Source organism: Lates calcarifer, linkage group LG15, assembly GCF_001640805.2.
Source record: "Lates calcarifer isolate ASB-BC8 linkage group LG15, TLL_Latcal_v3, whole genome shotgun sequence".
In the NCBI taxonomy this organism is placed as follows: Eukaryota; Metazoa; Chordata; class Actinopteri; family Centropomidae; genus Lates; species Lates calcarifer.
Window position 1 is genome coordinate 21,922,009 of NC_066847.1, and position 26,344 is coordinate 21,948,352.

The following is a 26,344-nucleotide window of genomic DNA, read 5'->3' on the forward strand; positions in this document are numbered from 1 at the left end:
TGGTGTTAAAAACACAAGAAATAACATTTATCTTTAGGCACACATTAGAGGAACTTTTATTCTAAACGTAACAAAAGTTTACATGAAGCAGCTTTTTGAAGAAATACAGTACATCACCATTAGTTTCTCCAAATGACCTCTGATTTTGCCTTTTCATACACATTATACTATTGTTTTTGTTTTTTAACTCCAGAAACATATGAAAATATAATTTAATGCACTTAACACATGACAATACATTCACTGTACACTATATCAAAGACTTTCCTCCATACTGGCAGTACAATACTGTCACAATAGTTCCTCAACACTAACATCCATGCAGTGAAGATGTTAACCTAATGGCTCATTGTTGATAAATCCCCAATCCTGTGGCATTTTATCTGCAGTTCATTATTTCAGGGATGACTGACATTGTATTATTATGGCACAAAGTAGGAGCCACATGTGTTTCTCTCACAGCTTAACTGCAGCACTGTGAGAACATAATGTGCTAAAATACAAGGCTAACGCTGGGGCCCCCTTTTTTCTTCCATCCATGATAAGGACAATCACGCGGTTTCATAAGAGCTCGGGGGTGTCGGTGAACAGCGAACAGTCTGGACTGAGCTGTGTGCATTTCAGCTGGATTTGTCTGGACTGTCAAAATGAAGCCATATAAAGATTTGTACTGATTGGAATGGTTTACAATTCAAGGCAACTACTGTACATACAGGAATCTCACAATACTGAAAACACTGGAGGTTTTTTATATCTTCCCTTGGTGCAATGCAGAAGTTGCACTTCTGATTGAAGGCCTTTTGCCTCGTTTTGGTAGCTACTGTACATACACCAGAAACGAGTTATTGGCAAAAAAAAAAAAAAGCTAATTTGTTGGCAACTTGTTACAAAAAGTGCTTCAATCCCTCACTGTAAAACAGTGAGGACAACTGCTTACGTCTTTTAGGAAAGTGGTCTGCAATATTAGGAACATTAGGGAGTCCCTATGATCCCGCTGAACAGCATAAATATTACCAGAACACTTGGGCAGGATTGTGGTGCTGAAATGCTTTCAAATGTCACCTGAGATCATCCTTTGGTGCTCACACAAGTGTTTGCAGTAAAACGGATGAAAATACGGTTTGGAATACTTGTGATGTGAAAGGAAAAGTAACTAAATCCAACAACTGAGTCTTCACATCAAATCTGATTGAGAATGAACCATGTACAAAAGTTTTCAGGGTTGGATTTCTCGCCTTGTACCACACACATTCCGATTGTTTTCACTTGCCTCTGTCACATCTCTAGGCTCATATGAGACAGTGGCAAGGTAATGGTGCCTCCTTCCTCAATAAACACATCCAAATCTTTCCTCAGATTCTTCTGACTTCACGCTGCCTTTAAAGCAGGATGCCCTACTGTACCTGCAAGGCTACCCGTGACTTGGTGTGGCCATTCTCTAGGCTCCAAGCCCTCATCATCAACAAGCACCATATATTAAAAAAACAAAGCAAAAATTAATAAATGATAGCTTAAATGTGCAAAATACAAAACTGTGAACTACATAAAGATTCGATATTCTGAATAAAAATTAAGAATGAATAATAATAATACATTTATACCATGCAATCAAAAATAGTGTCATAGCAAAGAGGGAGTAAGAGAAAGTGAAAGAGAAGGGGTAGGGGGCTTGAGGACGAGAGGAATGAGGTGGAATGAGAAACAGCCGTTGCTGGTGATGCTGATGGTGTTCGGATGGGTTGGGAAGGAGAGTGCTGGTCGCTCACTCGGTCCCTACTGCTGCATCTTACGGATGATGTCAGTAGAGATGGGTGGGTGGAAGTTAATGGTGTGGTGGCGGAGACCCTGAGATGTTTTGTAGCTCTTCCCACACCGGCACTTGAAGGGCTTGCGCACCCTTATCTGGGTTCGGTGGCCGTTCTTGGCGTGATACTTGATCCCATTCACATTCTGTAATGAAGCAAGGGAAATGAAAACAGCTGTCACTTTGGATATGTATCAACCAAAAGTCGCTGAGCAGGGTATGTTGTCAGAAACAAAAGTACAGGATTGGCTGGATGTGGCCAAATGTATGTGGACACTCGAAATTTACATCTGTATATGACTGATAAACATCTCATTGCAAAACCATTAATATGCTGCTGTATCTGCCTTCACCTTCCAGAAGAATTCGAAACCTGCAGGGGCTTGCTCCCATTTTAGCCACAAAAACATTGGTGAAGTCAGGCACTGATGTTAGGTAGTAAGGCTGGGGTCTCAGCCTGATTTGATTCATCTTAAAGGTGTTGGATGAGGTTAAGATAAGGGTTATGTGCAGGAGAGTCAAGCTCCTCCAGACCACACTCAGAAAACCTTTTGCTTATAGACATGGCTCTATGCACAGGGGGACTGTCATGTTGAAACAGAAAAGGGTCTTGGTTGGTTGGTAGAATACTATAATCTAAAATATTATATTAAAGCATAAAGATTGGAAAGTCTGCAGACTGGTATTATAGTGTATCTAGTGCATAATTTTTGAACAAAAAAGAGGTCACCAGTCAACATAAGACTTTGAGGAGAAATAAAATGTTTTCTTGTTAAAAAAAGACAAAACTTTCTTGCTCTTCCCTCTAAACAGATTCCTAATGCCGCCTGCTGCCTCAGACTAAGTCATCGCCCATAACCCTGTCATTCACGTCAGCAATGCAATTTTCTCAGGCTGCACATAATTTATCCCAACCACCACACCAGATGTGAATGGAAAATCCTGTAAAACTCCACATCACTGAAGTGGACTAGATGTATGTATTTATGTTGTTGGAACGCCTGACTAAGAACCGATTTTCCATTGTCAACAGCAGGGAAGCCATTTTGACTTTACGTTCTCATTTACGTGAGCAAAATAGTCACGGATCTCACACTTTGCACAAGACAAATATCTCAGGTCCTCTGTTAGTTTAGTAAAGATATTTCACACTGCTACATTATGTTTAAGCTATAGTATGTGTTCTGAGTTAAGCCTACCTTGTATCTCTTTTTACAGCCTGGGACAGGGCAGGCAAAAGGCTTCTCGTCTCCTCCGTTCATGCACATGGAGCTGAGGATGGACTCAGAGCTGATGGCGCTCTCTGTAGTCCACGATTCATCACTGTCAGACTCCTCAAAGTCTACCTCCTCCTCGTCGCACTCGCTACCTGTGGGAGGGTGAAAGACAAGAAGTCAAATAGTAAATGACTAAATCAAAGTGCATCACTCATCAGAAATGCGATCATACATGCTGGTCTCCAAGAGGCTCTGATTTATGTACAGTTCATGACTCATCTCCGGCTATGAAAATCCCAGCCTTTGAGCCTTCAGGCTGACAAGCGTGGACCTTTCTCAGCATGTTTTGTGGCAGTGTTCCCATAATCCCTAACTTCGTGTGCTACAGTGCCCAAGTATCTGAAATATGCCAGTCGTGGGAAAGAATTTATACATTTTATTGAGGTCTTGGGGTCAATGATCTGCAATTGTTTTATCAATTAATTTAAGCCAGAAAACTGCATATTTTACAAAACAAGGACACGAGTACATGGGAAAACATAAGCAGGAAGAAAAAAAAAAATCCTGTTATGTAATCTACACTGGAATGAATTAAACAAATTAGCTGGACTGTGAGAGCTGTCCCTGATTCTCTGCAGCTTGGTTGTGAGCTATGCTACAAAGATGTTTTCTCGAGCCCAGCATTCATCTGCAGTTTATGGACAATATCTGTAAGATGTTGTCCATCAATTTAACAAAAAAATGTCACGCAAACCCATATAAGGATCAGTACGATGAAGAGCTTCTAGGTGAGTGTGTTCAGGATGGTTACCTGTAGGTGTACTGCTGCGGAAGGAAGAGGAAGGGGTGATGGGTGGCGTGACTGGAGGGGTGAGGTTCCCACTGGTATGGCGAGGTGGTGTGGAAACACTGCTGCGAGACAGATTGCCTGTCAGAGAAAGAGACAGCTTTGGCTGCACCTTCTTCTTCAGGGCATCGTGTTCTCGCCGCGCAGCATCTGTCATGAACCTGGCAATGCGGGATAGGAGACTGGTCAGGGATTGTTGTCTTTTTTTTTTTTTTTTTAATGAAAAACCCTGATGTTTAGAAAGCTCCAGCATTAAAGCTTTGCTACTGTAGAACACATGCTTGGGGAAAAAAAAAGTATCACTGGCTCCATTCCCATCAAAAAAACCTTTCACCGGGGTTTATGATGGATAGTAAAGTCTTTGGTAAATGTGTATCATAAAAATGAAATGTTAACATAGACATTGTTACAGCTAAAGTGGAATTAACAAATTAAGCGATAACCACATCAAGATGTGTTTGTGAAGGCAGGGAGACAGTGGCAGACCTTTTCGTACACTGGTTTGTTGCATAAGGCTTTTAAAAACCACTATTCAAGCACCATATCAAAGACGACTGGGATGAACCCAGTGCAATAAAAAAAACAACCCAGCCACCAAACACTGAAGCACTTTGTCTAAGCAATCCACCAGATGACATCTGAATTTGCTGGTAGAACCTAATAGGAGCACTTCATGGGGCACAGTAGTAATACTCACTGATGTAAAGGACTTTTGTAGATAAATCTTTACAGGGCCATGGACTAATAATCTTAATGACATAATCATGTCAGATTTAGGTAAATTTGATTTACTCATAATTGAGTTACTGCATAAGTGAAAGTTCGGCTGCTGTTTTCCTTGATCGGTTACATTTCTTTACCTGTTGATGTAGCTGAGGGCAACATATGTCGGCTGCTGCTGCTCCTGCTTCTCCAGAAGTCGGGGGTCTGTATCTGAGCAGGTGAGAGACACAGCGAGAGGAAGAATTAAGCACATGAGGTACCACTGAACAATGACACAATTCTGTAGATTTACAAAACAGAAAAAAAAACATTTTGTGTCATGTACAGTATGTTAGTTTTTATTCTTGCAGTTTAACATTTTTTTGCCAATCTGGGACAGCCAGTTCTATCTGTACTGCAGTCTTTTCTACACTTGGAGGGTTTTAGTGTAGTGACAAGAATCCCTCACTGGCTTCAGCATCAACAAATTTTCCCACTCTTCAGGTAGGTTTACAGCAAATAGGCACATGTCATACTCCTCATGGTCTCCACATTTAAGTAAAACCTTTTCAAGCCTCTTGCATCAGGAGTTGTGGATGCAAAACTAACACAGCTAACTAGATGAATAAAGGCTAATAAAAACTATTAGTTATAGTAATCTAAATACAGGATATTGTATAATGTTCAGTAGTTAGTTTATGTCATGTCATGATGTCATGCACCACTGTCTAGACTACAGTCACTACTGAGTAAAGTGCTGCTGGAGAAGCTCCACAATTTTCAGCCTGATGCTTGTTCCTTGACTCATTTCCTCAAGACCTCTGTACACTAGTTCCAGTCTGTCTTAATCCTGACAGTGCTATGCTGTTACTTCTATTTAAAATATACAAGAATGTACCATCTCAATTGCCCTCTCTTCTGAATTTCCATTGTACTTTTTTGAAAAGCTGCTCTGCAGACACCACATAGTTCATACATGACCACACTTGACACATACTGTGTTTTCCCATGCTGTGCTCCAGACATTCATCTTGCTCAGCAGTGCTAAATGTACAACAATAGCCAATCTCCACACCCTGAGGTGAAGTGGGCCTGACTTCAAACGCTCTTCCCACTGCCGTCCATGTGGGAGAAGAGAGATGCCCCGTAAAACAACAGTGTCTGCCACTTACCAGCTGAGCCTCCCTGTCTGCCTCTCTCACAGAGCTGTGAAAGACTGCTACCCCCAAGTGGTTAAAACTATCGCTTGTTTCCATCCACAAGCTCATTTACACACACAAACACTTATGCCTAAGGTTATTGTGACATTAAAATTTAAATTATGCATTTTCATCGCACAAGGCCTACGGTGCAGCGTTAACTATCTCTGTATGTTCAGTAAGCAAAATAACAGTCCTGTCCTAGTTGATTTAATTTAAAAATGACTATGGCAATTATATAAAACATATGGAAATAGTGTAATTAAAGTTTTCTTGGTTATAGGGGTAAGCAACACCTTTGTGAGGCTGTAATAAAACCCTGAGTCATACTCAATTATTGGTTCCACAGCTTTGGGCTTTTACTCCTGTTTGTTTGTCTGGAACATAAAAAAAAGAAAGAAAAACAGGTTTCCATTAAATTTCATGCTGGACAGAAAGACCATGTGCCAAAGACAGATTGATTAGATTATGGTTGCACTCTCTGAGATGGGATTTCAGCTTAAAGATGTGGATCCTTTTTCACTGTAATGGGGACAGAAACTTTACACCAAATACTCCACAGTTATATCTGCAGGGGCTTGACTACAGCTGGGTATGATGTCCATTCCACAGACTGTCAACATCTGTCCAGTACTGAGAGTTAGCATCAAATGCTTGTACATGTTATTTACACATGCATACTTTGATCAGAAATTTCCTGAGTTACATTAGAAAACTTAATTTAGACTATAGTTGCATATTATACTTGAGGTATGGACAAATATTGACATTGATGTTGACCAGATAAACTCAAATCCAAACCACATTTACGTGTACACGAGATACACACATTTCAGTGGTCTAACAGGAATCTGAGTTAACAAACCGATGTCAGTCTCACTTTAAGTAGACATGGGTGTGAAGAAACACGGGGCATCATCCATTCAGTGGTTAAGACCAGGCCACTCGGTTGATGATAAAATAGTGGCAGAGTTTTATGATATTGGCAGGTAGGCTTTAAGAACAGCTCAAACCTCAGCGCCTAAGGCTCAGGAGGTTTCGCTCAAGGCCTCAGCTGTAAGCAAGTGTTTCATTAACAGTGGATTTATCCCTAGTGAGAAGGACAGCACACCTCTCTCTACTCTCCAGCCAAAGTCATGGAAATACAGAGTAGGAGAGACACATTCATAACAGCACTATTCCCCTGCCAAAACGCAGTGCAGAGACTATTCTGAGCTCCGTGTGTTGGTATGCGTGTGCGTGAGTGCACCAGAAATCCCTCCTAAGATCCCTAATGAGCCTCCGGGAGTGGAATGGTGGCCTGCTCGCAGACCACTCAAACAGCAGTGGATCAGTCTGTTCCCACACACTGTAAATCACACACACCTCAGGTGGGGACTGGGGAGAAGGAGGCCTGCAGGGGTCAGTTCCCCGCAGCCTCTGCTATTCTTCTGGGGCCACCAGCAGTCAAGGACCAAGGCAAAGGCGCCTTAAGTAGAGATGGAACCCCTCTAATCAAACTACACAGGTGGTCCACCTTGGTGGCCGACTGTTAGAAGCCTTCTGTGAAACAAAAAAGGGTTTTTTATTCACCACCTTCAATTCTAGAAGAATCAGCTCCTATAAGCCCCAGTGATATGGGTAGCGACATGGTAAAAACTCAAGTATGGGATTGAACAGAAAGACAGACAAGCTGTACAGATCTAGTTTAAAACATTTAATGTATAACGCGGCTCTTTGTATTTTGACTTTCACTGAAATATACTGATATTTTTACGTCTTAGAGGATTTCCATTTTCAGATACTGGAATTTTCTGCAAAATGCAGTTGACAGCAAACAGAGTTGTGTCTTGGCAGAGAGAGGGAAAAATCAGGATAAAATGTAAAAAAGCTGCTGCCTTTGATGCAGATTTTTAAAAATCTCTTGAAGTAATTAGAAACATTTAGTTCAACTACACCTAGAGTAAGAGATGCATCAACTTTCCATCCAGAATTCTTCATTTTTTTTTAAATGTCTTTCTTCATACCTTAACACATTTCAACTGAACTGCTTAGCTTCAATAAGACAGTGCACATTAACCTTACTTTCTGTATGAAACACTGACAAAGCTTATTGTTAGTGTCTCTGTGTGAAGCATGTGAATGGCAGCGTATATTGAATTAGTCAATGGTTGCACTGTATCACCACAGAAAACATGATGCAATAACCTGCTCCCATTAGGGTTCCTATGACATCCTTCAAGAGGAAACCAAGGGACGATCACACAACAAACCTTCCTAAGGCAACAGGGGAAGTGACGCCTGCTGCCCTCTCATAATGCCCTCCATGACCCTCACACACACCCCCACACATGCACCCACCCACACACACACACACAAACAGAAACACACACCAGACGCACAGCTCCCTCTCTCATTTCCACCAGCGTCTGGCTCTCCCATCCACCCTCATGGCCAAATGCACTGTGGGGTAGGGCAGAGTGGTGAACATTATGGTGACATGTTTATGGCGGTTCTGAGCAGCAGGGGACATTACCAGGAGTGGTGGCACAGGTAATTCATTACGATGTGACCTCTAAGGAGGAAATGAAACGGAGTCGAGCTCCATGTGTAAGCTGTCTTTGCCGGTTACTGAAAAAACATGGGGCGGTTAAAATGATCGATTGTAAATACGTTCGGCACAGACAGCAACTTAAATATATATGCACACTAATTCAAGCACACATCCACAAAGACACATTTGTACAAACGCAGAGATAAACACAAGCAGGCACTTAGAAAAATACACACACTCACTGCTGCACATTGTATATTTATGCTACTTGGATTATTTAGGGCTGCAACTAATGCTTATATTCATTTTCGAATCATCTGCCGATTGATCATTATAAATGTCCAACATTTGTGAATCTCAGATCCCAAGAAGACTTCAACTTACTTGTTTTGTTTGATCACTGGTCAAAAACCCAAAGATATTAAGTTCTGTTGTTATGATCTAATACAGAGAAATACTGTTAAGTATCACAATGGAAGAGTTATGCTTAGTGAACAAATTTGGCATTGTTGCTTAAAAAATGACTGACACAATTAGTCAATTATTAAAACAGCTGATTATTTTCCTGTTGTTTGAATAACTGATTAACCCACAGTTAATAAACAGTTCAGCTTTAATATCCATTTTGCAACACAAATGGCTTTGCTTTTAAACTGACATTCAGTATCAACCACCTTTGAATTTGACTATGTTTTCTAACCTGGGTTTTTAGTGTGCTTAAACACACTTTTTTGCTTAAATCCATACTAGTTAAACTGGGTAAAATATCAGCTCTCGGGGCCACACGTATTTACAATAGTCAGAGAATTTCCTTTTAAATGAAGAGTTAATTTGCAAAAACAATACATGAAAAATAAAAATGAAAAACTTTAGGTTCAATTTAGCTTTACAGACAAATTTCTGTAGCTGTAGTAAAGGTGAACCCCTCCAATCAGCAGCATTCGACAAGGGACAACAGCACTGAACAAACTTGTAGGAAAAGTAACACTTTTCAGCAAAAGTATCATTTGTTCTGCGTCATGTTTTCATGCAACATGTTTTATCGAGCATATCGGCCCCTCGTGTTGCAGTCATCACACAGGAACAGGAGCACTCGTGTCAGGGAATGGGGAAATGTAATTAAGTCCACCAGGTGCACAGATCAGGAAACTAGTTACTGCTTCCCAAATTTATTACTTCCGCGCAGATTTTGGGAGTGCATACCAAAATCTTCTAAATGAGCCTCCAGTGAGGATTGGCAACAAACAGGCCCGTTGTTATCGAGCCCTGGACACTTCAGGCCGTCAGTGTGCCAGGCCGCAGCAGTACACATATGTACACTTGCAAGTCTAAATAACATGGTCGCTATTTGCTTCTGGTCTACAGTGGCCTGGTTGCTCGGTGACAAAGTAAACATTTCAGTAGCTCGATGTGTGCAGTTTTACATGCCACACAAGAATAGCAGACCATTGAGGAGATTGTACAGGTTTAACAACATTACTTAGACCCAGTGTTAAAACTTTCCTCTGCTTGTGCTGGTGTCTTCTTTGGCTCATTAGCGTCTGTTCTCTTAAAGTTAGATGAATTTGTTCACAAAGGTCTAAATGGACCACCCAACACTCACGTTAACTGCTGTCAAAATGGTTAAAGGAAAGAATAGCTGATCCATTACAAGTTGTTAATAATAAATGATGTGGAGTTATTCTGAATTAGAATTTTTAAAACAAATTAATCTTTTGAAAGATTCAATCCAAACTTTAAGGAAAAGTATAACTCCTCCAACTCTGTGCTGTCTCTCTAAATGTGTGTGTGTTTTTTTTTATTTATTATTGTTTTTGGGCTTTTAGCCTTTATTAGATAGGACAGTAGAGAGAGACAGGAAATGGGGAGAGAGAGTAGGGGAATGACATGCAACAAGGGTTCGACCAGATCAGGAGTCAAGCCGAGGTCCAGCTGCTCAGGGCACTGAGGCCAATGTGGTACGCGCCCTAACCCTTTGGCCATCGGGGTGCCCCCTAAATGTGTATTTTAAAACTAAATCTTATTACTAATTTACTGTAAGTTACAAAAAATACAAGTGAGAGAGTCCAATATACCTCAGAATGAGAAGTATCCTTTTTATTATCAGTTATTGTTCTCAATAAATGACTAATCCCCTTTTTCAATATTATTTCATCTATTAAAGCAAGACCCTTAGTCTGGTAACCATTTAATACATTGCACTGTACTGTTATCAAGGAAGTGGGTTTTGCGTTGTAATATCCACTGTTCTCTTTTATGGCACAGACCAGGCATCTCAAGAAGGCTCCGACAACCCACAGCAGAGCAGCGCCACCCCTTGTTCAGAGACCTGACCAGCAGGACTAGCTGGGGGAAAAAAGCAGGGACAAGAATGTGTGCTTGTTTTCCAGGCGCCTAATTATAAAGGAGAATGTTCTTTAAGCAGCAGGCCACCAGATGAGGAGGAAGACAGGCCAAATCAAGCACTCTCTCTGTAATTATGCTTCACAGGCACTTGGCACAACGCGCAAGATTTCGCACTCCTCAGAGTGGGCACAGGCCAGCGGACAAAGGAGGGGGGGCAGGGGGTGGTGGTGGTGGGGGCAGCAAAGTTTTTCCACTCCGAGCCAACTAATTGCCTCGTTATTCCCCAATAAGTCATTTGGAGGCATTTTTTTCTAAGGCTAACACCTCGGACACATGCACAGCACACAATCAGAGGGCAGAGGATATTAAAGCCAGTCAAGCAACAAACAAGAACAACAGAGACAGCTGGGCCTTGTCAGCTTCAATAATAAGAGTCTAAAATATTAGATTGGGAAACAGATGCAGGAACTAAAAGGCCGTCAAACTGTGAGGAGGGGCACTTTTCCTCTACACTAGACTTTGTTCAAAGATTAATGCTTTAGGACATAGGAAAAAGTGTAATGTGCAGAATAAATCATATGACATTTAAGATAAAACTAAATTAATTGCAGTTTTTTACTGACTTCATTAAATACATGGATATAGTAATTAAGTATAGAGAAGTACCAAAACACATAATAAATTGAGGAATAGCTTAAGTGATACACGTTTCTACATCCATTGATCTGAAGTTTGGTTATTTATTTATTAAATAATAATGTGAATATTAGCTATAAATACACAGAATAATAAACACATAACCAAATAACATTATTTTTACATATCAGTGAAGAAAAAAAACATAATTTTTCACATCTACGACTAATATTAAGTGTCTTAAAAGCACATAAATTCAACCACATGTTCTCTTTTCTTAACGTGTAATTTAAATTTCACTTAAATTAAACTTCAGTTATTTTATTAAAGACATTGCAGTGGTGTTCTACTTCAATGAGCACTGTTTAGAGTTGTAGCATCAATAGCCACACAAATGACTCAAACGGAAGTCTTAAATTTCACCAATCAGAAAAATGTATCACAATGTAGCTGAAATAAATAAATATTTTCATCCATAATCCATATTGACTCACAAATCTCTAGATTCAGGCAGTTCTTGTTATTGTCTTGCCTCACATGAACTAGAGGCGGCGCTGTTGATTGTTGTTTAACTTGATGTGCAGTCAGGAAAGCAGCATCTTTGAGTTGCTAGTATTTAATGTGCGCTGATGACAGCGTGTAGCATGTTATAAGCTGGTGTAGATCACTGTAGCCACATGCTCATGTGGGACTGGGTATGTTTTACATACAGTAAAATATAAGCATAATAAAATTTTATTACTTTTTTGACCATATTACACTTGTTATAGTCCTAGTCATGAAGCACAGTCAAAGTCCAAATCTATACATCACCAGAGACACCAAGACAATACTTTATATTTTTCCCACCTATATAAGCTGACAGTCATCACACATGGTTAAGAGTGATGTTGCATCTATGGATATTTATCACTATATGTCTATAGCCAGTTATGCTGCCAATTTCAAATTTGTATTTTATGGAAGCCCATTTCTAATATGTGAAAAACAAAAAACTAAATAAACACCACCAAGCCTTTATTTCTAACTAGTGAATATTTTTACACATTAGAATGACTTGGTGTCTTGTAAATATGAGAGTATTTGATATTATGAGATATTACCTAATTTTAATAAAATTTTAAGTTATATTTTTAGTTATATTTAAGTTATATATTTTTAGTTTGTTTTTTTTTTTTTAGGAAAAGTAAATGAATATCACACCAATACAAACAGTGATTTTAAAAGGTGTTATGTGTGTTATATTTTGTACATTGTAAAATGTGATTCACAATCTATCCACAATCATCATAATAGAGAGTCGCTGGCTGCAGTTCCGCAGTGTTAGATCCAGGTAGAAGATTAACGCTTCTTAATATGATAAATAAAACGTGTAAGAAAGTGAAAGTGAGCTCTTGTGCTGATGAAATAAGCAGATCACTAATCAGTGGCTCGTTGGCTCGTGCAGGCTGCAACTTAACTCACGACGCTTGCAGCACAGCTCTGCGCGCGGGCCTTGCGCTGCAATATTGTTGCACGAGCGACTCGACGGAGCGTGAAGAAACTGTTTACCTGTCGGTGTTTCAGCGCGGCTTTGCCGGTGTGGCAGCCGGCTTAACGGTGATACAACGTCGATTCAGAAACGCAGGTGGTAAACAGGAACTGTAATGTGTACACAGAAACATCAACAGCCACCACACCTAGCAACAGGGTTGTCAGGACGCAGGAAGTAACTTGCTAGCTCGCTAACTTAGCCACTTCTGCTAACCTCAAACCTCGGCCATTGCAGGCTGCGGCGCTTGTTACTTAGCGGCTCTTACCGATGTGGTTATCCTCGATGTGCACGATGAGCTCGGCCAGAGAGTCGAAGTGAAGTCCGCAGCCCCCGAACCTGCAAGCGTTGGAAAAGAAAGAAGCAGCGGCGATGCCTGTCATGGTCGCTGCTGCATTGGAAATGAGGGCAGACAGGCAGCAGCAGCAGCAGCGGCGAGCAGACAGCGAGCAGCGGGGGAACAGCAGGCGGACAGTGGTGCGAACAGCTGGAGCGGCAGGGGCGGTGCGGTGACTTCTCTGAGCTGCGTCAAAGCAGCAGGAGGGAGCGACAACCAAACCGGAAATAAGTGGAAGTAAGGTTTGGTTTTCATTAGAAAAGCATGAACTCTATGTGAAGAAATTGCATCCATTGATCTAATCATTGTGAATTTATAAGTTAAGTTTAATGTTTATCATGAAGTTGCTATTACAGTGATTTCCTCCATTTCAACAAATACATTATGCAGTTTAAAAAAGAAAAACATTACGCATAAATATCATTGAGACACCAAAGTAGTGCCATTTATAGTAATATTTGTGAAGCTGTAACCAGCAAATAATTAGGATACCTTTATTTAAGACTTTGATTCATTCAATTATCATGATAGTAATCAATACATTTTCTGTTTGATCTAATCAATATATCGGTTAAAATTGTTCATTAATCAATAAATGAACTAACCTTTTTATCACTCAAGAAGTCTAATACTCTGAACAAAATACCAACTAGCGGCCACTCTGTTAAGATGCTTTATTTATTTATTTTAATGAATGAATAAAGCATCTTAACACAGGATGCTGCTTATATTATAACAAAAAAAACTTTATAAATAAAGTTTTTAAAAAATATTTTAAGTGATTGCATTATCTCCCTTGGCAAAATCCTAAAACAGTGGATGTTTACAGTAACAAATGACCTGAAGCTATTCAGTGTGTTGTAATATGGTGATAATGAAATAGACCATTAAAATATCAGCAGACACACAGTTTTCACATGAAAGCAAACGAACAAAAATCATAATTCTGAAGTCCTATTTTTTAAAGTTTTATTTGTAAAGTTTTGAGGGGAGGTTTGCTTTTTGGTAATTTCGTCTAACTTGACAGATGTAGTTTGCGTACAGTTGGCAGGATGGAGGAGAGAGTGGGATTATCATCGACTAATCGGCATCACTACCACTAACTACTTGCTACATCGCTTACTTTGACTGTCATTGTTTTATCCCCCTGCAGGGTGTGTATGGCTTTAACAGACTCAAGTGTATGTGTTCATTTGAATCCTATCTAAATCTGGATGTGTGTCCACTTATATCCACATTGAAATTATACAATAATCATATAATTAATATTATATATAGCCTATATATTTCTTAATATTTTTTGTGATGCATAGTAGTGGCATCATAGATCCCTCACTGGAGCAAAAGCACGTTGTGGCCACAGTGTGGCAGTGTTGGCCAGTAGATAAATATAGAGTAAGTCATGTGCTTTGTGTTCAGTACCTAAAGGGTCTGGTATAACTATTCCAAACTTTACCAAGACTGCGGTTGCATAAACAATATTATTAAGTACCCAAATAGAGCAGTGTCAAACGTATTTGAAATACACGATGCATAAGGCATCTTTCTGATATTATTTCTACATGGGTTTAGTATAATCAAAATCAGTTCATCTTCCATGCGCTGCAATGTAACTTTACACATGTAGGTATTTGAGACAGAGTCTAGAAAAGAATACGTATTGAAATTCTGATGTACTAGATTTTCTCATTCATAGAAAATTGAGAATTTTCTTTGGGTTCAGCTATGTATAAAGATAGATACCAAAGGTTTTATGTCTTGTTATTTAGAAATTCTGAAGAGAAGAAAAGAGTGGGAGTGATGCCAAGACAAAAGACAAAAATGGATGTCTGCATAATGTGCATGTAAGTATACATATCACTAGTATGTAGAAACTGAGCATTATCTTTGTGTGCATATATGAAGATGTAGAATCTCTTTTTAGAGGTGCAAATCTACTGCAAATTGTTCGGAAAACCAGTATGAAAACACACAATTGCAGATGATTTAAGATGATTTACAAGCTTTTCTCCACTTGCCTGCTTTTTTGTATTTATTGGTACAGCAGTAACTTTGAGTTTGTGCCTGGTGATGGTGTAATGGGTCATCACTGGGCCCAGCCCTTTTCCAGATCAAGCACTACAGTGATGGTAAAACTATTTTTCCAGTTATGCTTGAAAACACAGTGGGATATTACTTTGAAAGCATTACATCACATACAACCGCTTGTATGAGGAAGCTGATGGCTTTCGTTTAAAATGCTGGCATTGCCTAGCCTCACTTATTTATTGATGGTTGTGCTTGATGAGCATAGCTGCAACTAATCATTACCCTTCAATTTGTTTCAGCCCATAAATGTAGATGAGGTAATAGATGCATTTTTGATTTTCTGCACTAGAGATTTACTGAATAGGTTGTTTTACCTCAGTGTGGAAACACATGCAGGGAAAGTCACATTTCACAGCTGCTGGTGAGTGACCAAACCCTCTTGTCCTCTCTGAACTATCCAACAGATCTGAGCTAACCAACAAGATAATTTGCTCGCTGTTAGATAGTTACATGCACTCCCTAATACAACAGTAAAGAGAAGCACCCAAAGGCTTCTGACTTCCACAGTTTCACGACCAGCAGAGACTTATTCCACCCTACTGAATCAAAACATCCTGAAAGGTTTTGTAAGCCCAGGTAAATTATAAAAGAAGGAATAACACAATGGCAACACCAACCATATTTACCCAAATTATTGTCGATACAATGGTGTAATATAACTGGAAACATGAAATCTTAAAAAAATTAAGGGTATAAAGTTATTGTTATCATCATCCATTTATGTGACACCTTTGAAAACCCAGCCAGATAACATTTATAAAGGTCAGGTTTTACAAATGTGCTCAGTAATCCAGTTTGAGCACATACAGAAGCTCAATTCAGATGTCAAAAGAGTGATGTACTTACCCACTAACGCTGAGCGCGGACAACATCATCCTACACTGTAATAAATCTAAAGAGCCATCACACAGGCAGCACCATTCACCAACCACCTAATGTAAATGTCACAGGGTTGAGTGTTTGGGTGCGGGAATGTCACTGGGGTTATCTACTGGGAACCTCCCAGCACATATGTTTTGTTGAATTAGGCTCTCAGTGATGATCGGTGTCCTGGGACCCAAGTCTCCACCAGTGATGTATAGCCCATTCTTTTCAGAAAGCTTTGGAGACACAAACATTTATAATCTCATCCCTTCTACCACAGTAATCACACCACTAGGAAACTACATATCAACTTGCATGCTATCAAAATTTTAAGGACAAGGAGATCAAACTTAACCACTGTGTGCACTGCTGGCCAGAGAGCTACAGATAACAGATAAAATTTCTTTTAGCATTTAATTAGAGGAATCTTTTGCTTTTTGTCTGTTGTAGTTTCTACTCTACCTGGTAGCAACTTTACACTTTGGATAAGTGAAGATAGCTGTTAGAAGAGAAGACAACAGAAAAATGAGTGTACCATCAGTTTGAACTGCTATATTACTTGTGTTGCACAGGTCTTGTACTGTGGTGTGCCATGCAGTGATACTAAGAGACCAACATTTCCATCCCTGCAGGCCCAATCATCTCTGCCTAAGGTATGGAATGCAGGAAACAGCGTTTGACAGTAACTGTTTTCCATATTTGATTGTAAAATATATCTGAGGGTGTATTTTGTTTACAAGTTGAAAACCTGTATGACAGTATGTTATTTAACCTGCTTCGCCTTCTGCACCTGCTGCAACAAAGCACCCTCAGAGGTGCTAATATTCCCAAGGTGATCCTACTCAAAAGCACTGCACAAAGGCATAATAATAAAAGGTTTAGTATAATATAGATCAAATCTGCTTTAGTGTGGGTCACTGACCCAAACTGTATCGGCTCTTTCCAACCTTAATAGTCTGCTCCTCTGGGAGCATAATGTTTGGATTGGTTAGGAAATATATTGGCAATAAAGAGACAAAAGGATGTCATAAACGTTGATTAAAGCTCCGGTTAAAAGACAGAGGCGGAGAAGCTCTGAGTTATGAGGGCTTTTCAGACTGCGTTATTGTTTCAGTGACAGAGCTCTTAGTGCGTCTAGTGGAGTGGTCGCAGGCGAGTGGTAAACATTTCTTAATGTGTGAGGAGTCATTAATCCCTGGAGCTGAGGATGGCTTCACTGCCAGTGTCTGTGGCCCAAGAAATCACAGCCAGTTGGCACCAGCAGGTCACCCAGAGCTCCACAATAAATGCTTTTACTCCAAAGCAGTTTAAATCTCCTCTAAAGTGCTGTATCTAAGGCAGTACTGTGTGTTTTGCATGTTCACTTCATTTGCAAGTAGCGCTGTTGATGGTTCATGTAATGTCTGCCAGGTTATGGCCCTTTTGAGAAAGATGATTGTTGTTACATATTGAAATGAGCGGTTCAGGCTCTGACAGTGAAGTCTAATAGTAATACATAGTTTTGATGCTTTGAAAGCAGATGCTCAGAGCCCCAGAACCTATAAGGCCCTGAAAGCTCCAGGCTTAATGTGTTGTGCTACTGAAATTGAAACGATTCATTAAATGACAGGTGGGCCCTGGTATATTTTCTAATCTAAAGTTCCTGCCTGAAGAGGGTACTTGTATCAAAATCCATCTGTATTTCAGGTTTGTGCTTAAAGGCTGCTCATTCCCATCAAAGGTTTGCTCAAATTGCCACACAGCAGATCTGAGGCCTGGTATTAACTCAGCTTGGAAAAAACTGTACACATTTTACAAAGGTTAGGGAGAAAAGAAAACTGTGACTTTATTAGTAGCAGTCAGTTTGGCTGCTGTAATACTTCCCACTATGCTACTTGAAGTGTGGTACTGTATGTTAAGTGTTAGGTGATGAAGAATGTGATTGAATCTTCTCACTGTCACCCCGCTCATGACAGGGCTCAGAGTTATCAGTACAGCGCACTCCCTTATTTGCATGTCTAATTGGTCAGCACTGAGGGTGGGGGTGGGGTGGGGGTGTCCAGCTTTGCACCACACCCACTCCAGGTTCCGCACTGTCCACCTCGTGCCTCCTCTCCTCTGGGGTGTGCATGTGTAACCAAAAAAAAAAAAAAAAAAAAAAAAAAAAAAAAAAAAAAAACTCCGCCCTGCTCGCGGACCGCCTCCAAAGCGGACCGCAATGATTTAGAAGTTCAGGAATCCCACGTGACGTCACCCAGGGGTGACGTTATGCTTCTCTAAATAGATCGTATTGTAATCTTTTCTCAGTCCAACGTGGTTTCTTCTGAGAGACTGCTTCACATTTTCTACACTTGTTTGGTAAGTTGAAAGCCTCGCGCCATCATGCAGAGGACCGTGCATGCGCCTCTGCAGGTTTGTTGCGTTTGTTAAAAGCGCTCCTTGTTACTTTTTCTCCTCGGTGTTTTTTTTTCGTGCAACAGCTTGTTTTGTTGTTCGCTTCAGCAGTCCTGTTCAAGATGTGTGTTTTTTCCCCCCCTTTTTGTTTCTCAAATCATCTGTGGCTGCAACTTAAAGAGATTAAGTGTCATGTTAGTTTTGTTAGAGTAAGTGCATTGTCATCTCACTTCAGTCTCCGCGCGTTGGCCTATCTGTTGACTGTTGTTGAAGTTGAACGCGGAGTCAAGTGCCGCTGCTGCTGCTGCTGCTGCTCGGTCTGTCAGGTAGCAGCGGAGACAAGTCTGCAGGAATTCACCTCAAGCCCGACCGAAAACCACGAGCAGAGCTGTTATTATCAGAGGATGGGTTATATTGCCGTTCATGTCAGTTTGCCGTGTCTACCGGGTTGCCTATCATAGCTCTAAAACAGCCAAAGCTGGATCCCTGCATCATTGTCATGCCTGTCCCATCTCGGGATGAAGGCAGAGCCACACCGGCGTTTGTCCCGGACTCTGCGCGCGCTGCGGTTCACCAGTGATCGTCTGGAAAATGATAGCTCGGTGGTTTCGCTGTCATTCCAGTTTTTTTTTTTTTTTTTTTTTTTTTTAAGAAAAGCATGATGCTCCCGTTCCCATGAAATTTACGTTCCCTTTTCTCTTGAACAACACAGTGTAGCTAACATTACGTCATTCTGCAGGCCAGTCGATATTTGATTAACCGCTGAGATGTTGAGGGTTACTTTCAGGAAGGTTGTGCTGACGAGGCGCGGCTTGAAAAAAAAAAGATGTTTTAATCATTTGATTACTCTCCGCTGTCATTATGTTTATGTGACAACACTATCAATAACCACTTGTTTCTCATGCACGCTCCTTTAAATTACTGCTTACAGTTTTAGTGTGTCCCTTTAATTAGCTGCGTTAATAACGCCTAATAAGGTTTTTAACTTTGATGAAAATAGCAAGTAGTCTTGCAGTTTAATACAGACTGAGATGGACTTTTCTTTTTTCAAATGCTTTTAAAAACAGGACGTTATTATACTTGAGTAGAATAAAGTAAAAACTTACTACTTTACTACTTTAACACCCCTTTTCACATTTTTTAACTTCTTTGTTGCAAGAAGTCTTACAAAACAAATGTTTTCAATTGTCTTATAGACTGAGAAGAGTTATACTCTCTTAGAAATAATTATTATTAATAATGATAATAATAATAATAAAAGATTTTCATTTACATTCATTGACATTTATTTATGTCAAGACTTGTAGTAATAGTCTACTGAAGTGCATTAGCCAGCTGGTCAAGGAAAATAAATAATGCACAACATCAAAATATGAGTAACTACATGAATAAATACAGAACAGCAACAGCTGTGAAGTCACTGACTCTACATTAAACTTCCTGGATAACTTGTGTTATTTAGTGACCCTGATGCAGATGTAATTCTTCCCATATTTTGCACAATATTAAGCTCGATTGCAGTCCAGCGGCTCATTGCAGCAATGAAATGTGACCTACAGTGGGTATATTTGTTGATGGTTGTTGCATGTGCTCAAGGTGAAGCATTCCTCTAGTAATGATTGCAGTAATGTATAGGAAGAGGTCAAATGACAAGAATCGTAACACAAATCACACAGTCCAATCAACAGTTTGGCCACAGAGGTATCATTTCTCCGTTACCACATGGATTTTATTGTTTTGACTTGTGCATTGTTAATACAAATATATTCTGGCACTTTTTTTTCTCTTTTCCAACAGTGGTATAAAACTTTTCTTGAGAAAGAATAATGTTAGTGTCGTAGCCCACCGTGGGGTTACGTTTGTATTTGTTATGCGTTTACATGTTGTGGAAGAGACCTGTAATTGATAGTTATTGTGGTTTACATCAGAGCGGTCTTTTTTGTCACGTATTCAGTTCAAGAGTAAAGGTTTAGGGCAGACATTGTCTATAAGAGGGCCACGTTCCCTGCCTCAGGGATCGCCGTGATCCCACCTTGAACTTGTGCTGTCAAAGGCCCAGGCTATGGGGAGCTGGAGATTTTAATTGCTGCGCGTGTTTGTGCTTGCTTTAACCCAATATGCCTTTACACCCCCAGCCCCTCTTTTCCTCACCATATTGTTTAAATTCTAATACGCGATCTACCTGGAGAATTCCTCCCCAGCTCCTCTTGAAATCGAACGCCGGACCCTAATCCTTCCCCTCGCTCACATCGGGATATAGTTAATGTAAAGTGTAACCAAATTTCCTCTGCTAAACTAAAACATCTATATCAAATGAGAGCCAAGTGCCCCTTCCAAGGAAATGACATTGAGTGCTGATAATTTGAAGTGTGAAAGCTATTGTATAATTCACAGAGGCATTCACAGAATTAATGGTCAAAATTTTATGTGTCATGTGGTTTGAATTTCCTGGTAAATGTGTTGAAATGAAAAGTCCCATTTTAGAAACAGGAACAGGAAGGTAAAAGTTACATTTGTGCATCTGTTTTAAAAGTCATGGATGCTCTTTTCCTCATAGTTTTCCATAGTACTCTATGGTGAGATCTGTTTCTCTGATCTATGGTAAAGATTCACATTTAAATGAAGGGCTCACAGTTGCACAAGTGTCCAGGAAGAAAGACTGGAGATAAATGTAGCAACAAGTATTGTTGTAATGTTCAGTGAAACTGCATTTGAGATAAAAAAATAAATGCTCAGTGACACAAGACAAAAATAATCTGCAGCATGTCTATAGGCTTGCCATTATCCAGAGTCTAGTTTTGGTCGAAGGTTAGGATCAGCTGTGTTAGTCATGTTTGTTGTGTCAAAAGAGACCAGGTGAGTTTTTAGGGGCCCAGTAGAAGAGACAGAGCGAGCTGGTGACAGAAAGAGAGAGCAGGGCTCATTGCTCTCTGACAGAGAGACCCTGTCCAGACCCTGTTCTGCAGGCTCGGTCATGAAGTACAGCTTGTTAGGAAAACAGCACTGGTTAGCATAACACAATATTTGAGTGTTTTGACTGTGCTTGAGGAAATAGTCTGTACCCATGAAAAAGACACACATGTACATAGTGTATGAAGGTATTCATGCTTGACACGTGACAGTTCTCGTGAATTGACAATGGTGGCAGGTAAAGGAGTAATGATGTTTCTTTTATTTGTGTGTAATATGTAAGAGCTGTATCTTGCAGCATGCATCGCACAACTGCACATGCTGTTAATGTTCCAGTCATCACCAAGAGCACACATGATAAACAAACCACACATCTGTGTTAGCCATGATCACAGCACCGGCTCGAAGCTGGAGATGGTCCCTGTGCTGTGCTGTACGCTGTGCTCCAATGAGGGGATTAATAAGACTACCTTAACACTTGTCATGAAACAACTAAATAGAACATCTGTCAGAGGGTGTTGGGCATCTGAAGCACGGACATGTGGTGACTGCTCAGAGGTTGTTTGTATGTGTATGAAGATCTGCATCGTACTGGACAATGATTAGACGTCCAAATAAGAGACGCTGAGGAGTCACCAAGTATGATGTTAGATGCCTATGTTCAAAGATATGCAAATAAAGCTTTTTTTCTATAAGCTTACTTTTCTGAATATAATCATTTTTCTACTAAAATCTTTTCTCATTTATTTGAAAAAGCTAAACATATCTGTGTTTAATGTTTTCGTAACACAATTATCCTAACATAAACTGCTTAAAAAAAAAAGAACCACTGAAATCACTGTTTAAAGAACAAGCTAAGAATCTGACCAAGCTTTTAGTGTTGGCTTTTGCTACTTGACAGCTGTAATACTCTTTACAGACACAAAGCAGCCCATATTCAAAATGTATCAGGTTTCTATACCATCTACACTTGTTGCCATGGAAGGCCCACAAGTGTACAACATCCTACCTTTCACTTTTTTGTATAAAAAAAGATGTAAATATATTTCAACTTTTTCTATTTAGAGCAACTATTTTTTTTTTTACTTACTTTAGGTAGGTAGGTGCAAATACTGTGTATGTCAGCTGTTTTAAAACATTGTGATTAAAATCTTTAAGTACGAGTGAGACATCATTTGTGCAGCAAAGCCTTTAAATGACGTGCCGTTGTTCTTAGTTTGATATTGAGAAGCTGTTAAAATGCACCTGTTATTTCTGTGTTTCCTTCTGACATTTTGTCATAAATATAGTCAAGCTGGTTTGAATATATTTTGCATGTGTGTGTGTTGTGTGTGATTTTCTTTCTGAAAGTAAAGAGAGGGACAGGATAATAGTTACAAAATTTGTTGGCCTCTAATTTTTATGTGTCTATGGTTCAGGTTCACATTTTTTAGGCAGAGCACAGTATGAGGCACTCCTCTTTTCTGGGAAAGTTTGTCCTCCCTTTCACTTTGAATTAATAAAGCATCTAAAACAAGAACTGAAGCTATTGCACATTTGACATGATGCATGGCTATGGTTGTAGTGTACTGAGCAATTACTCCCAAAGCACACATTTGGCAACATTTGCAGGTAAACAAATGTATTGTCCTCTTATTTGTAAGCTTTAAAATGAACTTATGTTCTTTTTAAAACAAATAAACTTCCCTCTACCTATTCCTTGCGTGATGCTTCTCTGTCACCACTTCCTTTTCTTGTTCTCACAATGAAGTGTTTACCAACTGAGTAGGTTAAAATTAAATCTGTAGCTGACTGCTGTATGGCCAAAACTTCAAAACACTGTGTGATGTTACCTTTCAAAAATGAGATGAGATTTATTGCCTTCCATTTAAAGTTGATTTTGTCGCACTGTACAGGTAAATGAGTGAGAATGGATTTTTTTCACATCACTAGCAGGTAGTTATTGTTGCCAGTGCAATATGTGCTAAACCAGATTCTATCACTTTGTGGTGAGAATAAACATTTGAAGACACCTTGTTAAGACTGTGGCTTCAACGTGGTTTTGATATTTGATCGGAAATTTCAAACATGGTTTATTATGTCATTGTTTCCACCCACATTTAAGGGCATATGCTACCAGTCATAAGTTTTAGAACACATCCATTTTCCCAGCTGTCACACATAAATCAATGTCTGGGTGTCTCAGAAGTTGAAGCATAGAACAAATAAACAATTGGAGAATTTAAGTCTGGAGACTGTGCTTCTCTGCAGTGCAGTGTTGTCCTAATAAAGTAGTAAGACAGTTTGTTCCAACACTGCCTTTGTATAGACAGAGGCAATAGGAAGTAGTCAACAAAATTTGGGGCACCTGTAGGAACTGTTTGCATTAACTTTCAAGGCTTCATTTACTTCCATTGCTACACAAAATCTTTAAATTCACCAATTTCTTAATCCCTGAAAAGAGACCTATTTACATATCAGTTATTAGTGGCCTCAACTTTTTACCATGGGCAGTTTATTACTGACCTTTGTGCCATTTAAGGTTGAACTGCTTAAATCTCAATAAAAACAGGAACAGTTGGGGTGTTCTAAAACTTTTGACCCACAGTGAATGTATACTGTATGGACCTCTGTATAGATGGTTTTCACGGCCGAAATGAATGTTGAATGTGTGCTTCAGAGCAGGTTATAGTCTATATGATTATGTCTAATAAAAACATAGTAATAAAAAAATCCAGTGTATAGGACTATTTAAATGCTTTCCCAGTGCTTGCTCAGTTTTATTGAATCCACTGTTTCCAGTCTTTAAAAAGCCAGAACCTTAACCTTGATGTCATGTTACTGGATCCTAGGTTACTATAGTGTAACCAAATTATGTTTACTGAAAATAAACACAAAGATAGTTCAGGTGCACTGGCAATTTTATGACTAGCGTTACACAATGAGGGTATTTTTTTCTCTTGGATGCTGGCGGGGAAACCCAAGTCATTCACTTCCTCTCCTCGCTTTCTTCTTTTGTCTTTTTTGTAGTTTTATGAGAAGTCGGCCAGAGTGATGAACTCGGACCAGGAAAGGCCGTTCGTGTGTAACGCTCCTGGCTGTTCTCAGGTGAGTGTGTTGAGACAAAACAACACAACACTGTGTGCACATGTGTGTATGTCTGTCTGTAATATGAAGAGGTGTACATTGAGGAGGCCTGAGGAGTAGGTTACTGCCTCACGCATTAAGTGAGTAACAGAATAGCATGGAACTGAGTGAAACACAAACTGTAAATAACGCTACACGTGTAAAAATACCTATAGAAAAAATGCTCTTCGAGGTCAACAACCAAAGTTGAGGCTCTTTTAGGATACACTCTTTAAATGGAGAATAACAGTGAACATGTAGCAGGTCATTTGACAGTTTTCTAATTTGATCCTAGAGCGCTTGTTTGTCTTTATATATACAATTCTTACAGTCATACTTTTTAAAAAAAAAAAAAAAAAACAGCGATTCCCCACGGAGGACCATCTGATGATACATCGACACAAACATGAGATGACCCTGAAGTTCCCCTCCATAAAGAATGACAACATGTTATCAGGTGAGTTACAGCTACATCAATACAGACGCACACTACCTCAGCGGGGCTCAGAGGGAACTTGTGCAGGTGTGTGCCTTGGTGACTCATGCGCAGACACACTTGTCTATCATCAGCAAACTTCATGACATGTCTATACCAGTTGTTTACAGTAATGTAAATCTTATGACACATGCTACCTTGCAGCTCAGCCTTATTCTGTGCCTACCATTTATGCACAGCAGAATGAAGAGACACTGACATATGACTGAAGCATGTTAAGTTAAATCTCCGTTCCCTGTTGCTTTGTGTGATTTTCATTTTCCCATCATCTGAGGTGTCATTGGTTACTGTAGAAGGTGTGGGAGATGGTTTGCAGCTGTTTTATAGATCGTGGAGGGGTGTAAGCTCCAGGTGACATGCTGATCCGTTCAAAGAAACATCAAATTCATAGATTGTGTACTGCATATACCCAGTGTCAACCCAAGGCCAATCCATAAGTATAGATCTCCATTCCTAGAAACGTCCCTGCCACATTAGACGACTTAGTGTTCTGCTTCAACCACACTGCTGAGATTCTGTCTTCTTTATTATTTACACTCAGTGGACAGCAGGATCGGATTTTCTAGGCCAGGTGTCCTTACTGCCTGTTGTCTGAGTTACAGCTCTGGCCATTTTTCTTACTGAGACCTTGAACTCAGGATAAAATAGTCAGTGGTTATACTGTAAGTTACAACCCAGCCACACATGGTAACATGCCTTAAATTGGTCACAAAAACAGGCTGCTCTTAAGCATTTAGTACCATAACTGTTGCCCTAAAGTTAGCCTCCTGCTCCATTTGCTAATCTTTTCATTGACTCATAGACATTTTATAATATTAGAACTTGAGTTACACTCTCGGCCTCTCAAATGGAAAAAAGTATATTTGGAGTAAAACTGTATTTTGGGTACACAGGTCATGATGAAAGTTTGAGTCAATCCCCAGTCTAGCCAGAATGGATAAACAGACCATGAAGTATGCTTTTAGCCTTTGAAAGAAGCCTGATCCTAAAATCACCTTCAACTGTCTGAAACCCGATCTGTGTGCACCCCCCACAACGTCAAGCTGAATACCGCAATACCTCGACTGAGTTCAACAAATGAGACCCCCACTCAGTAGGTGGGATCTGTACTTTATCAGCTGAAATAGGGCTGTCAAGTTTAGTATCTCTCTTTCCCTAAGAGTACAGAAGTGATGTGATGTTTTCTTAAAATTACTGCAAATGTGGAACAACAATGTTCATTCTTTAAACTTTGCATGTTGATCTCCGTTCCTTCTTTAAAGTATTTGCTAGTCTCAACAAGTAATAAAAACATACAGCATTTTAACACGATGCAGAATCAGTGTGGCTGGGAAATAAAAATGCATAGAGAGAAGA

At 39.7% G+C, this 26,344-nt stretch overlaps 2 protein-coding genes across 5 annotated transcripts in view; one reads left to right on the forward strand and one right to left on the reverse strand.

The window, feature by feature from the left end:
* Window positions 1–26: 26 nt before the first annotated feature.
* On the reverse strand, window positions 27–13,382 carry jazf1b (JAZF zinc finger 1b). The gene is made up of 5 exons (XM_018688546.2): window positions 13,084–13,382; window positions 4,729–4,801; window positions 3,833–4,029; window positions 3,004–3,173; window positions 27–1,950 (listed from the first exon to the last, which is right to left on the reverse strand). The coding sequence occupies exons 1-5, from the start codon at window positions 13,196–13,198 to the stop codon at window positions 1,774–1,776; spliced, it is 732 nt and encodes a 243-aa protein (XP_018544062.1). The 5' UTR covers window positions 13,199–13,382; the 3' UTR covers window positions 27–1,773.
* Window positions 13,383–14,921: 1,539 nt separating this feature from the next.
* The window catches only part of creb5b (cAMP responsive element binding protein 5b), a 42,757-nt gene continuing 31,334 nt past the window's right edge, over window positions 14,922–26,344 (forward strand). For 2 of the 4 annotated variants that reach the window (XM_018688499.2, XM_051076265.1), the window contains exons 1-3: window positions 18,274–18,441; window positions 24,397–24,474; window positions 24,856–24,949. In XM_018688499.2, coding sequence (XP_018544015.1) covers window positions 24,421–24,474; window positions 24,856–24,949 — 148 coding nt within the window. In that variant the 5' untranslated portion in view covers window positions 18,274–18,441; window positions 24,397–24,420. Of the gene's footprint in view, window positions 14,997–16,631; window positions 16,758–18,273; window positions 18,442–24,396; window positions 24,475–24,855; window positions 24,950–26,344 lie in introns of those variants that run through there. The other 2 variants (XM_018688505.2, XM_018688513.2) reach the window with 2 other exon arrangements.